Source organism: Labeo rohita, chromosome 23, assembly GCF_022985175.1.
Source record: "Labeo rohita strain BAU-BD-2019 chromosome 23, IGBB_LRoh.1.0, whole genome shotgun sequence".
Lineage (NCBI taxonomy): Eukaryota > Metazoa > Chordata > Actinopteri > Cypriniformes > Cyprinidae > Labeo > Labeo rohita.
Window position 1 is genome coordinate 12,707,907 of NC_066891.1, and position 16,861 is coordinate 12,724,767.

Consider the following 16,861-nt stretch of genomic DNA (forward strand, 5'->3'; position numbering starts at 1 on the left):
GTATGATTACAATGTTTGGAGGCGAAACAAAGAAAACACACGATGCCAGCTTAGACACCTGGACTATAGATCAGCTGGCCAACAAGAGGCACACTAGAGATAACAAGATGCTGGCAAAGCAGAGCTAAAATAAACTTCCTATCTAGCTATTTTCCTTCCTTTGACTTCAAACATCCTTTTGCAAGACTGCTTGGCACTGCAGTCCCAACAACTTAATGAGAAAACAAACGTGCTGAATGCCTGAAAACTGCAACACGGGTCGAGAGACAGGAACAGAGCATTAGCACAGAGCATATGGGGCGGACCCAGTCAGGCTGTGTTTGCTGGCTGAACATTTTAATGTGGGTGTGTTATCGATCTCATTGGTCACATCCATGTTCACATTTCCATCTAAAGGTCACTAATTGAAAGTCAAGAGAAACCGTGACCTTTAATATAGGTGTAACTCTTCACTGACATCTTATTCTGGTGCATTTCTGTTTTGCTGTTTTCATCATCTAGTCTTTCCCCCCTTGTTTTGTGTGTGTTTGTGTGTGTGTGTGTTTGGAACGGTGGGAAAGAGAGATGCTCTGATACACTGATACATAGCTGCAATCTTAAATTGCAGCTGTACAATAATAGCAACAAACCCAGTGCTGTTTATAGCTTTAGGAAGCTTGTAGCAGCTGCTGTTTTTACATTTCCTGCTCAGGTGGGTTTCAATCAGTGCATGCTTGAATGTCCTTTCTAATCAGGCCTGTACTAGGCACTTAAATCAATAGTATAAATCAATTTTATAGCAGTTAAACTCTGTTAAAACAGCTCTGCACTTTTTAACTCACGTGGATTTCTATAACCATAACAATATACCATAGCTAACATTATAATACTGCAAAAATCAATGCAAATTAAAAAAGAACACTCGCCATGCACATGCAAATTGAATGCAATGTAAAATCCTGTACTCACATTTGGATGGGATGTTGATGGTGGCATTCCCGGGCCTGGGAGCCACAGACAGCAAGAGGAGAGGGAGCAGGAGAGCAGCGCATCGCCCCCTGCTGCCCACCTGCTGTTGTGACGTGGCAGGCATTGCACCTGCTGACAGGCACAAACACAACGGGCAGGAAAATCTGCGATTATCCCAGTCAGAGAAGAGCAATCTTCACTGTTTCTTCTTCCTGTATGGTTCTCTCAGGTCCACACCCTCCTGATGCACTCTCACTGCAAGAGAGGAGAGGGAGAAAGAGTGAGGAAGGGAGGGGCAGGAGGGGGAGACCCACGTGTGTAGAGAAAAAGCATTCAGACCTCCACATGGCCCAGGACAGAGGGAGCCAGAAAGATGAGAAACAAAGGACAGAGTGAGAGGACGAGGAAGAGAGAGGGGTGGAGTTGGGGGCACAGTAAAAAAAAAAATAGAGGTGCATGATGTGTTGTGACTATACACTAGAGCAAACCGTAGAGCATGGAGTTCAAAAATACCAAGGTCATGGGTTCAAATCCTTGGGAATGCATGTACTGATAAAAGATGTAAACTGTACCTTGTGTACCTTAAAGTCTTAAGCATGTTATTAACCATGTTATATATATATATATACATATATATATATGCATAGAGCAAAAATTCAAAAAAATTATTTGTTTATAATGATAATAACAACAACAACAGTAACAACTATTAGTATTATTGTATCTAATATTTGTATATCTTTTTCTCTCAATTTGTTATTCTACATACTCTATAAACTTTATTTAACATCATTAAAATCATACAAAAATCCTACAAAATTATTTAATATTATTTAATAAAATTATAGATAATTATTAAAAAGCATTTTTGAGTCTGGTTTTTGGTGAAGTGTATTCAGAATTTTCAGTTTTGGCTCAGAATTTTCATTTCATTTTCACCTTATTTATTTATTTACTAACTGTTAGTATCTGTATTTAATATTTGGAAACATGAATCATTATCATAATATGTGTAATATATATTTATACTACTACTACTAATAATAATGATAAGAATAATAATAATTATTATTATTCACTACTATCAGTATTTAATATTTATTCTTACATTAATACTGATGTATTATATATATATATATATATGTAGTAGTAGTAGTAGTAGTAGTAGTAGCAGCAGAATAATATAATAATGATATTTAAATTAACATTTATATGTTTAGTATTATTATTATTTAATCACTTTTTTACAGACAGACATTTCAGAGCTGATCTTTTTTTTCATTCTATATACTCTATAAAATGTTTATGTTTAAAAGTTAGTGCTTCATCATAACATTACAATAAATCTTCTATATCAAGGCACTTCAGTATTTAAAGTGGCTGGTGTAGCCACTTATTCTTAAAAGACTCAATATAGAAGATATAATACATTCAATTGATATCAATACCAGACATAATTTTTATAGATAAAGTGACCACAAGTGCAAGCACATGGCAAAATGTCCTTATCGCAATCACAGATCCGCAGTCATCTCATAAAGCAATTTACTCAATGCATTTCCTCAGCAAGATCTCAGCAGACCTTAATGGTCAGGGTCATTAATACATAATGATGAATAGAGGCCGGTTTATGATGAATCTAAAAAAAATATCTGGGTCTTTTTGAGGAGCCTCTTTAAAAGAAAAGATAAGCATCTATTAGAGCAGCTATCGCTCACGCCACAGGCTTATGAGATACTCTGCAGGAGGAGTTCTCCATCTGTACTTAGGCCTGCCAAATGACACCACAAAGACCTGCGTGTGTGGCTCCATTTATCAGCACTATCACTGGATCAAACAACAAAGTCTTTTTTCATTCACAAGCCTTGATCACACTACTGTACAAAAAGGAGCTCCCTTAGGACATGTGATAAAAACTTCAGAGAGAAAATAAGGATGAAATGAAATAAGGAGAGAGAGGTAGATATTTTTTTGGCCTGGGTGCAGCATGTCTGACAGCAGCTGGCAGCTATGCATATCTTTAGCTGGGCACCACTGTACCCTCCTGGTGCCAAACCCTGGAGCTGAGTGACCTTGGAGCGGAAGAAAAGGTTGAAGGAGGAGTAAGGCACAATCTTTCACTCTCCCACACCCTTGCACACACACAAAGATAACCCTGCTGAAAAGACTGACTCAGACTAGCATGAATTTTCAAGCTGTTTCATGAAGGACTGTGGTGGTTTGGTCTAGCTGGTGGTCACAGGGCTGGATCACAGTCCCAAAAGGCCCCTGGAAACAGGCCTTCACCCTTTTCCCTGCCACCTGTGCTGCCCCCAGTCTGCATAAAACATAAAATATATACCATTTTGTCAAAATAAATTAAAATACAACAAAAATGGATAAGATTTCTGTCTAAAGGTGTGTTTTGTCAGCAAAAAAATGGACCCTTGTCCATTATCAACAGCGTAGTGATGTATAAAACACAGAAGTCACCTTCAAACTAAAACTACTGTATTTTCCTGAAAAAAAAATTCAAATTCGGGTCAAAATGTAATTGTTGAGAGAAGATGTTTTAGCTGAACATGACTTGCATTGTGACAAAAATGGTTAGGTCAACATGGCAAGTCCTTGTGACCAGTTTGAACCTGTTTTGTGAAATTTGTGTGAGAAATCATTTATATCACTAGATTCCACCCTCAAAAATTCGGTATACATAGCTAAATGTAACCTTAATATTTTTTATGCTCTGAGTAATAACTGATAAATGGTTGCAAATTTGAACTGGGGAATGTGAATTGATTCATACTGAGCGATGCGAATAGACGCAAATTCGCACTGAGCAATGCAAATAGACGCAAATTCGCACTGGGAGATGTGAACAGATGTGAATTCGCACTGGGCAATATGAATAAGCAAGAATCAGAACTGCAAGATGCAAGTAGTCACGAATTTGCACTGCGCAATGTGAATAGACGCAAATTTGCACTGGGAGATGCGAATAGATGCAAAATAGCACTGGGAGATGGGAATAGACAAATTCGCACTGGGAAATGTGAATAGACACAAATTCGCACTGGGCTATGTGAATAGATGCGAATTCACACTGGGAGATGCGAATGATGTGAATTGGCACAGGGCGATGCGATAGACGCAAATTCGTACTGAGCAATGTGAATAGACGTATTCGCTCTAGGAGATGCGAGTAGACGTGAACTTACACTAAGCAATGCGAACAGATGCAAATTCACACTGGGCGATGAGAATAGATGCAAATTCACACTGAGCAATGCGAATAGACGCCAATTGGCACTGGGAGATGTGAATAGATGCAAATTCTTACTGAGCGCTGCGAATAGACGCAAATTGCCACTGGGAGATGTGAACAGATGTGAATTCGCACAGGGCAATGCAAATAGACAAGAATTAGAACTGTGAGATGCAAGTATTCACGAATTTACACTGTGCGAATAGATGTGAATTTGCACTGGGCGATGCGAACAGATACAAATTCATACTGAGAGATGGGAACAGATGCAAAATAGCACTGGGAGATGGGAATAGACAAATTTGCACTGGGAAATGCAAACAGACATTCGCACTGGACTATGCGAATAGATGCGAATTCACACTGGGAGACGCGAATGATATGAATTAGCACAGGGCGATGCGACAGACGCAAATTCATACTGAGCGATGTGAATAGACAAATTTGCACTAGGAGATGCAAGTAGACGCAAATTTACACTGAGCAATGTGAACAGACGCAAATTCACACTGGGTGATGCGAATATACACAAATTCACATTGGGAGATGTGAATAGACACAAATGTGCACTGGGTGTTGCAAATAGACGCAATTTCACACTAGGAGATGCAAATAGATGTGAATTTAAAATGAGCAATGTGAACAGACACAAAATTGCACTCAGCGATGCGAATAAACGCAAATTCACACTGAGGGATGCGAATAGACGCAAACTGGCACTGGGAGATGTGAACAGATGTGAATTCGCACTGGGCAATGCGATTAGATGCAAATTCACACTAGGAGATGCGAATAGACACAAATTTACACTGGGCGATGCAAATTCTTACTGAGAGATGGGAATAGATGCAAATTCGCACTGGGCGATGCGAATAGACACAAATTCACACTGGACTGTGTGAATAGATGCAAATTCGCACTGGGAGATGCGAATAATGCGAACTGGCACTGGGTGATGCGAATAGTTGCGAATGACTCTAATTGGGTGACGCAAACTGAGTGACGCAATTGCTGCCTCAATCGCATCTTCCGCACAAGTTCAAAAATTTCAACTCAAACGAAAAATCTGCATAATGCGCACAAGCCAGCAAAGAGCTTATTGACACGTCCGGTTAAATCAGAAAATGTTGTTTTTATGTAATTATTTGCATGAGTCATGTGAAAAACATCCCGTGAGTTAACTAGAGCAGGAACGTGATGCAAATATTCATTTCACATTTGGTGTGCACACACCATAAGATTTTCCGAATGAATCGTGATTCTCTCTCGAAGCGATTCTGAGCTTAGTTTTTAAGAAACAGCTTTAGAAACAGCTATAATCTGCTTGCTTCCAATTTCTTACACACTTGAACTTAAAATAATCATTCATAAAGTTGAAAGGCTGAAGTGAATTACAAAGGCTGTTTATATTAATCTTGCATCATTTAATCATGGCTCAGTCTAAAATACCATTAAATTTGGTCTAAGTGCATTAAAAATAAAACACTAAAAACTAAAATCAGTCATTTTAAATGAGTGAACTGAGGCATCACAACATTTTACTGTACAGTACGAAAAATTTATATACATTTTGAGATTTGCTAAAGATTAAATTTACATTTACTAGTGTTTTTAAAGATTATCTTTGAGTGAGCCTAGATGATGGCGAAGTTCATCTAAATTTAAAAATAGTAAAAAAAAAAATAAACATGCTCACTTAAATATCCAAAAATGAGCCCACGTACATCTTATATCAACCAAAGGCGGTAAATAATAAACCTGATATGGAAGCAAAATCATGCATCCCTTATTATGGTCTTGCTGCTGACAAATCCTTTGTGAACCAAGAAAATCTTGCTGGTTAAACTATTCAAGAAGCCTGACACCAACATACCAGCATCCCAAATATAACATGCTGGTCTTTTCAACCATGGAAAACAACTGTAGGAGGACATGCGATATTAGATGGAAATTTTTATAGCTACTGGAACATTTGAGTCAGCATTTAAGCCCACATAATGTTACTTACAGGTCACATATGCAAGATCATACACATAATGTTGGTGTAGCACCTCGATCCCGGATTACGTGGCTCATTAAGCATAGTCACCTAGAATCGGCACTGTGCCTGCAAATCGCACCGCGAAGGAAAGAATTGGAGGAGAGAAGAAAAGGAGGAGGAGCAGAAGGGGTGATAGAAGATGACAGCCGAGACAGTAATCCCTTCCTCCATTAAATCACACAGCTGCCTAATCAATCAGTCACCTCTCCTCTCTTTCCGTCCTCTAGACTCGACGATATTAGTATGAACTGATCAGAGGGGGAGGGGAATTGTCAGCAGCCAATTAGATGCCAGGTTAGCCTCTGTTGGCCTTTAACAAATGCCATCAAATCGAGTCGGGCCTTTACCGAACGGCTGAAGAGTTCATTGGCACTGAGAGTTGCTGAGCGTAGTCCGATTAGCTCTGTCACACAGCCGCTCCGGAGGGAGCCAGCCAGTTGCCAATCAAACCGGTGCACAGTAATGTATGATCAAGCAGCAGCCGCTAACTAGATGACCAAGTCAACCATGACTGTCTTGCAGGGAACAGAGGAAGAAAGGAGGGTGTGGAACTGAAGGGGAGTGTCACATATCCATGAAATGAGCTCTAGGCACTACTTGAACCCCAAAAAGCCGATAAGAACCTTGTCTATCACGGCTTACATGGCCTCTATTGCTGATGTGAGGGAGATTGACAACGGTCAGGGTCTCTCAGCGCTGCTGTGCAGCTGTTGGTGATAGTATCTAATCCTGTCACCTGCTTCATTACTGAAGGTCATAGACTTAACGTAACTGATGCCCCGCAGCGGAAGAGAACCAAAGGCAATTATGTACTTTCTGTAAAACAGATGTGCATGCAAAAAAAACAAAAAAAAAAAACAATGATAAACATATAATGCTTTCAGCACCATGGAGAATTGATGCATCATTCCACATAAACAAACTCTGCAATGTCAACCCCGAAGCTAGTGAAAACAACCAATTATCTTTGCGAAATGGAGCATGTCGTTTTACTCGCAGCATATACTGCTTGAATTTCAGTGGAAATGTGAATCATATCATCACAGAAAGTTGATGCTGATGTAATCACAGCAAAGGCTGTGTGGATCATAGATTTTATTTCTAAACAAAATGACTGGGATGCATTTTGGAGCTATATGGCTATATGAGGTGTTATGTAATCTTTAGGAGACCAACTTGCTGAATACTGTATTTTAGGAGCTGAGAGCTGTAAGAGCTCTTCATCTGGTATCCCAATTGCTGTCATGTCAGTCGGATTATGGTAGAATGTTTATAAATGTACATCCTGCCCTCATTTGATCCTGAGGTTATCCGATCATACTGTAAAAGGGTCTTTATATAATGCTACTGTCATATTAGCCCCTTTCACACATACAGTCTTTACTGGTAAATTACCGGTAAATTACCGTTACGAGATCATGTGTGAATAGGACTTTTTCAAAAATACCGGTAAATTCGTTCTGGCAATTTACCAGTAAGGGTAGCTGTAACATTACCAGTAAATAGCCAGAATACTGCTGTGTGTGAACGTGAAATGAAGATTAAAAATAAACGAATTAAATCTGCTTTGGTACAAATTGGTCAATCATAACATTCTTATGGAGCTTTGCTGCTTGTTTAAATTCATTCTTTACTCAAGAGTTTGTTCAGGGATTGTTCAGGTTGAAATAAAATAAATTCAAATAAATTTATTTATTTATTATATTTTCGTTCAGGTCAAATTAAATAAGAATAAATGGTATTTATTTATATTTTTACATTTTATTTATTTTATTTTACATACACTACCAGTCAAAAGTTTTTGAACAGTAAGATTTTTAATGTTTTTAAAGAAGTGTCTACAGCTCACATAGACATCATTTATTTGACCCAAACAGCAAAAACAGTAAAAGTTTGAAATATTTTTAATATTTAAAATTTTCTATTTGAATATATTTTTAAATGTAATTTATTCCTGTGATTTCAACTCTGAATTTTTAGCACCACTGCTCCAGTCACATGGTCCTTTAGAAAATCAATCTAATATTCTGATTTGCTGCTCAAAAAAAGTTATTACTGTTATTATTATGTTGAAAACAGCTGAGTAGAATTTTTTCAGGTTTCTTTGATGAATTGAAAGCTCAGAACAACAGCATTTATATGCAATATAAAACTTTTGTAATATTATAAATGTCTTTATCATCCATTTTGATCAATTTACATCATCCTTGGTAAATAAAATTAGTTAAATAAAATTTAGTTCAATTTCTAAAATTTCTTTCCCCAAAAAAAGTCATACTGACTCTAAGCTTTTGAATGGTGTAGTGTATAATGTTACGAAAGCTTTTTATTGCAGATAAAAGCTGATCTTTGGATCTTTCTATTAATTAAAGAATCCTGAAAAATATAGCTGTTTTAAATATAATAATAAAAACGTTTCTTGAACAGCATATTAGAATGATTTCTGAAGGATCATGTGACAATGACGACTGGAGTAATGATGCTGAAAATGTAGCTTTGATCACAGGAATAAATTACATTTTTAAATATATTTGAATAGAAAGCAGTTATTTTAAATAGTAAATATATTTCAAAATATTACTGCTTTTGCTGTATTTTGGATCAAATAAATGCAGGCTTGGTGTGCAGAAGAGACTTCTTTAATAAATATAAAACATCTTACTATTCAAAAACATTTGACTTTTGACTGGTAGTGTATATATGTGACCCTGGACCACAAAACCAGTCTTAAGTTGCTGGGGTATATTTGTAGCAATAGCCAAAAATACATTGTATGGATCAAAATGATTGATTTTTTTTTATGGCAAAAATCATTAGGAAATTAAGCAAAGATCATGTTCCATGAAGATATTTTGTAAAATTCCTACTGTAAATATATATATAAAAAAAACTTAATTTTTGATTAGTAATATACATTGTTAATAACTTTATTTGGACAACTTTAAAGGCGATTTTCTCAATTTTTGGATTTTTTTGCACCCTCAGATTCCAGATTTTCAAATGGTTGCATCTCTACCAAATATTGTCCTATTGACCCTTATGACTGGTTTTGTGATCCAGGGTCACATATTGTCTTGTCTAATTTTCTTTAGTTATTTTCAAAAATATCTAGTAGTCCAAACATATTTGGACAGTTAATACACGTTGAAAAATGTTTGAATTTCATGTAACGCTAAGAGACTTCTCTTTCTAATTGTGGTCATGTAAATTACAAAGAAGTGTGATATATTTCAGGCTGTACAGCCTGCAAGAAAAACCAGCAGGAGACCATGTAGACTTCTCGATGTTAAGATCTAATATCTTTTATCTGTTCTTACATCATCATGTGCTTGCATAATTATTTTCCCTGCACCCTCAAGCAACTTGTGCGAATATGTATTCTAGCACACTCGTTTAAAATCAGAAACAAAAAACTGCAAATATTAATCCACACGCAGACTATTTTCAAACAATACCCTGCGCTCTGCCATTATGTAGAACCGCAGCAGCACCAAGAGTGTTTATCCAGTGAAAGTCATCTGTACAGTATGTGTTTATGAGGGCTGGGCTCTGTCATGCCTTCTCTTTAAATATTTACCACCTCCAACTGTGAAGATGCGTGTCAAAGACTGAAGGAGAGAAAGATGGAGGAGGGAAATAAATGAATACATGCTTGCCCTCCACCCTCAAGACCTCCCCGAGGGTCTGTCTGTCTGGAAAGCCGAGCGACGGACAGCAAGAGAAACACAGATCTGAAGGCGAAGAAAGAGGGACAGGAAAAAAAAAAAGAGGGGGAGGAGATAGGTGACTGAAGGTAATGGGAAAAAAGAGGAGTGGCAGAAGACAAGGAGACATAGAGGGGGGCCTGTAATTTGCAGAGACCCCCTGCAGGGTAAATTATTTATAGCCTGGCCTTCCCTGCCGGTACAATTTGCCCTGAATTCACCTAAATTCATAATTCATATCAGTTTGTTCACCATACATTTGGTCCGGGACTAGACTGTCCCTCTCCGTGCATTCAGCTGTCACTGTGTCTCGGTCTTCTTGAAGACTAGCATCTAATTTGCTCGAACCTGTTGCGGGTAACTCAAGGGTTAAGTTCATAAAGCGAGGCATAAAGCCCTTATCCAAGGTGACAACCTCCACACAATAGTGTGCATGGAACGCTAGATTATAGATTACACTGATCTCATTACGCCTAGACGATAGTGGTGAAAGAAGCAATTATTGCTCGCTAATAAAAAGTCAATATTCTGTTGAGTCTTTTGAACATATGCACCAGGGTTTCCTGCACCACAGTGAATCTATGCTTAATCTTTATCAACAGAGCAAAATAAGTCATATTTGTTTGCAAAGTTGTTTGCAGACTGTACTGAATTGATGGAGAAAAACAAGCGTGAATGGTGATATAATAGCAAGAACTAGCTTTCAGTTCAGTCGAAAACAACAAACACTGTGACCACTGTAGTACAAATCACAAACAAATGACTCTTTGTAAGGAATCTAAGGCATATAGTGGATCTACTGATTCCCAAAAGAATTAATAAGAAGTTTAATTTGTATAGCGCCTTTCCCAAGCTAAAGGACACTTCACAACAGCAAAGCAATATAATCAATACATACATAGATTAACAGTAGACATTTGTGAAGTCCAAAACGTGATTGCAGTTGCAAACCATAGTAATCAAACAACAATCAAAATCAAAAATCCAGTCAAATACAACATTAAACCATAACAGTTTAAGAAGAAACATATAATGACCGATAATATTGGTGAAACAGATTTTGAGTTTAGACTTAAACTCGTGCAGTGTGGTTATTGATCGAAGACACAAGGGCATTGAGTTCCAAAGTTTAGGAGGCATAACAGAGAAAGATCTCCCTCCCATAGATGAAAGGCGAGATCTAGGAACACAAAGAAGATCCCCTCTAGAAGATCGAAGTAGATGAGAAGGAATATATGGAGAAAATAGGTCAGAGAGATAAGTAGGTGCAAGACTGTGGAGTGACTTAAAGGTAAGCAGAAGAATTTTATAAGTGATACGTGAAGACACAGGAAGCCAGCGGAGGTTAAAACGAATAGGAGTGATATGAGCAGACCGTTTGATATACGTTAACATTCTTGAAGCAGAATTTTAAATACGTTGCAAACGGGAGATAGAGTGTGCTGATAATCCAGAAAAAAAAGAGTGTTACAGTAGTCAAGGCGAGATGGACTCATGAAGGAACGCCGTAATTGAAAAAATGCAGCTTTGGAGTTTGCTAATATAAGCGTCTAGATTTAGTGAAGAGTCAAGGATGATACCTACGTTTTTGACAATGGCAGTTGGAAGAACTGATGTAGCTTCGAGGTCAATTCTAGGGGGATTAGTTGTGTTTTTTTGTTACAGTTTGGGGACAGACAATTCAAATTTCAGTTTTTGTCAAATTCAAGCTTTTAAAGACCAAATTCAAGAATTAAAGGATTAGTTCACAACTGAATTGAAATTTCCTGATTATTTAATCACCCCATGTCATCCAAGGTGTTCATGTCTTTCTTTTTTCATTTGAAAAGAAATTAAGGTTTTTAAGGAAAACATTCCAGGATTTTGCAGTTCCAATGCAGCTTTAAAGGGCCCTACACGATCCCAGCTGAAGAATAAGGGTCTTGCCTAGCGAAACAATCTTTCTTGTAATTACTTTTTCACAAATGCTCGTCTTTCACTAGCTTGACTTCAGGCATTACGTAATCACTCTGGAAAGGTTGTGTGTGAAATAGGTGAAAGCACCAACCCCGTGTTTCCCCCACCTCATCCCTACACAACAATTCGAATTTCCATGGGCGGGATTTCATTTAATGAAATTCTAATGGACCGTGTTGTGACATCATTGCATGCGGAAAACAAATATTGTAGTCCAAAGGACTAGTGCATGATAACAGTTTTTTTAAAAACGAAATATCTCCCTTTGGAGTGGACTTTGAGATTTGTAACTTTGTAGATCTTTTTTTATGCCCAAAGATACACACCACACACTGACTAAAGTTCAAAAAGTGAAAAAGCATAATAGGACCCCTTTAAGGTGCTGTGTCAAGTTAACAGAATCTAAACTTTTACACACACCGCCGCTCAGTTCCAAAACAGTGAACCAATCAGAAAAATGTGAAGGCGGGGCAAACGTTGCAAGCTTTTGTTTAGAGTAGCATGTTAGCATGGTTTTATATTTGACTGCAACAGAAATATTCATTCACTAACCAGAATCGTGGCAAAGCATTCAGTTAATCGAGATTTCAATCAATACTGTCTACACAAGTTTTTCTGTATATGTAGTGAAGTGAATTGGGACTACTGCAAAACCAAAATTTTGTAGAAAACCAACAGAGAATCTATAAGCTATAAAGGATAGGACAAGATTTCTCTGTCCTTTTATATAAGAGCATGAATGGATCTTTTTGACTCTTCATCCCCTGATGTTACACTTTAAGTTGAGCTTTTCTTCACACAGCGACATAAGCACACAGTCCTCTTTGCCTCGTTGCGGAAAGTTCTAAAGTGCACCCAGATCACCGCACCGCTGACTTGAGGCGATATTTCTCTGCTTTATTGACTTGACATCCTATGCGGTTTACCCAGGGGTCCTCCTAGCATGGATGTGGCCTCTCATCTTCATAAAGGCCTCTGATGTGCGCCGACAGCACCGGAGCGCACAGGAGAGCAGAGAGCCGCCCTAACCACCTGACAACTGACCTGTATCTTAGATCCCTACTGATGCAATGTTTGCGGAACACCGACTCGAAGCTTTTTTTCCCATAGTTATTCAGTTTCTTGCTTCCTACAAATCCTCGTTCATGCTTTCCTCTCACAGTTTCTCTGGGTTAAGGGTTAATATCAGAGACACGGAAAGCTGCGGAAAATAAAGGTTGTCAGAGGGGCTACCGCCCACTCGCTCCATCCACGTTACCATGGCAACGGGGTCTCCACAGCATCTCCTCTATACATGGACATACAAATTCAGTTATTCATACGCACACATACGCTCGCAACACACTACAAATACAAATCTATCTGATGTTTTTGATTTGCAAGATATTATGCTCTAACCACGCTCAGTGTCAACACGATGACAAGCATCCAGGAAAAATATTCACTCGCGTTGTCTTTTTCCATGTTGTGTGAGGCACTAGCCGTCAGGTTTATTTATTTATTGATGCTTTTTTCCCTTCAGACACAACAAAAACAGAGGGAATAAAAGACGTGGTGAATAATTCAAGTAAAGAAGTGTGTTCATTAAGACAAGAAAGGTGGGAAAGGGGGTATAGACATTTCTAACACTGCTCGAGGGGGGAAGGGAGAAAGGGAGGGACCGAGACGCCTCAAGATCAAAGGAGACTCTGATTGAATAATGATATTAAAAATTAATCTGATGGTTATACAAAGAGAGCAAGAGAAATGTGGGAACATGGTGTCTAGAAAATGATGACAACATTTAGAGAAAATTAACTAGGGGAAATTAACCTACTAGAGAGCTTCAGTTTTATCTAGCTGACAGCAACATATGGCATAGCTGTTGAGTCAATTGGTTCGTTAATGAATGTGTATAAAGGTCAATATCGCTATTTATCATTATTATTAGTTACTAGTTACATTTACATAGCACTTTATATATATATATATGCGTGTGTGTGTGTGTGTGTACTTGTTTTTGCTACATTGTGGGGACCTGTGTGGCCTGCGGTCCCCACAATGTTAAAAAATGATTCAAAATAGTAAATGATGTTTATCTGAAAGTGTAACGATGCAAATATGTTTTCTGTAAGGGGTAGGTTTAGGGTTAGGGTTGGGTTAGGGGATAGACAATATCGTTTGGTCAGTATAAAATCTATAGAAGTCTTTGGAAAGTCCCCACAATTCACAAAAACAAACATGTGTGTGTGTGTAACCTCACTTGCAGATCTGAACTTATTATCTAGATAATATCACAAAAATATATATAATAAAATATACAGACTAGATAAATAATACTTCAACAGTATTGTTTATTTAATATGCAACTATATAATTGTTGAAAATTATTTTGTTTTGTTTAAAAAAAATATCTAAGCGTCTAGATTTAGTGAAGAGTCAAGGATGATACCTACTTTTTTGATGGTGGCAGTTGGAAGAACTGATGTAGCTTCGAGGTCAATTCTAGGGGGATTAGTTGTTTTTTTGTTACAGTTGGGGGACTGAAAATTAAAATTTCAGTTTTTGTCAAATTCAAGCTTCTAAAGATCAAATTCAAGAATTAAAGGATTAGTTCACAAGTGAACTGAAATTTTCTGATAATTTACTCACCGTCATGTCACCCAAGACGTTCATGTCTTTCTTTCTTCAGTTGAAAAGAAATTAAGGTTTTTGAGAAAAACATTGATAAATAATACTTTAACAGTATTGTTTATTTAATATGCAACTATATAATAGTTGAAAATTATTTTGTTTTGTTTAAAAAAAATATCTGTCAAAATATCTTTTTGAAATAAAAATACAGTTGAGTATTGTAATAGGCGAGATATAAATATCACTCATCTTAAAATGGTATAATTTTCAGCAGATTTTAACAGATGACAGATTTTATCTTGCTGTAAAAGTTTGTCTTGAAATTGTCCAAGTCATGGGGAAACATTAAATAAAATAAAAAAAATATTTTAAATAAAACCAAGTATAATTGAAAAAATGATTGCAGTTTGGTTATATATATATATATATATATTTATGTGTGTCTCTTCAACTTTCAGATCTAAACTATATAGTATTAAAAAAATAGACAAATAAAATTGACAGACTAGATAAATAATATTTTAATAGTGTTATTTATTTAATATGCAGCTATGTAATTACATATTTAAATAAAATAAAGTATAATTATGAAAAATGACTGCAGTTCGGTTTTATATATATGTTTGTGTTAGGGATGTCAGTCGATTAAAATTTTTAATTTTATTATTTACATAATGTTTTGATTAATTTATCTAAATAATCACTAAATATAACTGACTGTAAAAATACCCACAAAAGATTATTAAAAGCTATTTTTGTGTTAAATAAGAAAGTATTAAGTAGACATTACAAACTGTAGCTTTAGAAATAAATATTTTATTTGATTCAACATAGAATTTATTACACATAAGGGCAAATCTATTATGGATGTGACATTTTGCGTCATGGATGCAACATATAAATGCTTAGAGAATGTTTGTGATACCAATATACTGAACCATCTGTTTATATTTTAATAAACCCTTGTTGATCCAAACATCAGAAAAATATCAGTCTATGCACAAGTTTTCTATGTTAAAAAAGGGAAATAATCATGTGTTATGGATGTGACAAAAAAGGACACCATTTTTGAAAGACTACATACTCTGTAGGATTTCTGTGAATTAAAATGCACAAACCAGACGCAATAATACCCAACAAATAGAGTAGCGATGACTCTTCACAGAACATATAATTGTTACTTTATTTTACTTTTGATGTGTCTATTTATGAGGAATATGTAGTGTTATCATGCACTAAAAATAAAAAAAAATGCTTTAAAATCTTTTAAAAGAGACCTCACATGGGTATTTGAACCATTAAATGTTGATATCTGTGCTATGAGTATAGTAAAAACCTTTTTTTCATGGTAAGGTTGATATTTGAATGGAGTTACCCATAAACATTTAGGCTGCAACGGCCTAACATAAACTATGGAACATAAAAGAAGATAATTTGAGAAACATCTCAGTATTTTTTTGTTCATATGATAAAAGTCACTGGTAACCAAAACAGCTATGTTACGTTTTGGAAAGAGCTTAAACCCAGCTATATATATATATATATATAATATTTAAAAATTATTCACCCAGTCAGTTCATTTCTATTTTGTGTGTTGCCCCCATTAATTGTACAACCTTTGATGAAGCCATGGATTTAAAATTAAGCATATTTCATGTAATTTTACGAAAAAGTAAATTGATGTCAAAGTCTAAAAATGAAGGCGCTTCATTGGTTTGGAACCACCGCCTACAGATTGACTGGCACAGATTCTTAGTCTCTCCATCTCAACACTAAATGGGCCACATTCACTTTGTTAGTGTCAGCCGCAATGACATACTAAGCTTGTGGAACACCAGCGTTCATTAAAGAAACACCTCTGGTGCTTTGGGATGACGCATGACATGCACACTTGGCCGGTCACCCAATTACAAATTTCACCCTATTCCGACAAGCCAAGTCAACAACGATGGCTAATCTCTGCAGACATGAAGATGTTCTCCACTAAAGAGGTAATTAATATGACAAATGTTGCTTAAAGAGCTTGTGGAGTGACATGCTAGCACGGGACAGATGTATGTGGGGGGGCCTAAACTCATAAAAGGCTGTAGTGAGTCAATATTAGCTCTGGTAAATGTAGCAATCATAGCATTATGAAATTAAGCGGAAAACCCATTACCACTGACCTTCTTTCTCCCTCCCCCCTCGGTCCGCTTTTGTCAGGCACGGACACTTTCTTGCCCTGGAGTATCTAGCAACTCGCTCAATTGTCTAAATTCAGCCACGACTTTGACCTTCACTTTTGATTTTTCTCTTTTGAAACACAACCCGATGCTTTCCACCTGACTTGGGTCTCAATGTTGGATTGCTGTTCTC

At 36.8% G+C, this 16,861-nt stretch overlaps 1 protein-coding gene across 3 annotated transcripts in view; it reads right to left on the reverse strand.

The window, feature by feature from the left end:
• The window catches only part of l1cama (L1 cell adhesion molecule, paralog a), an 81,041-nt gene that overhangs the window by 30,945 nt on the left and 33,235 nt on the right, over positions 1 to 16,861 (reverse strand). For all 3 annotated transcript variants that reach the window (XM_051097394.1, XM_051097393.1, XM_051097392.1), the window contains exon 2: positions 949 to 1,203. In XM_051097394.1, coding sequence (XP_050953351.1) covers positions 949 to 1,072 — 124 coding nt within the window. In that variant the 5' untranslated portion in view covers positions 1,073 to 1,203. The remainder of the gene's footprint in view (positions 1 to 948; positions 1,204 to 16,861) is intronic.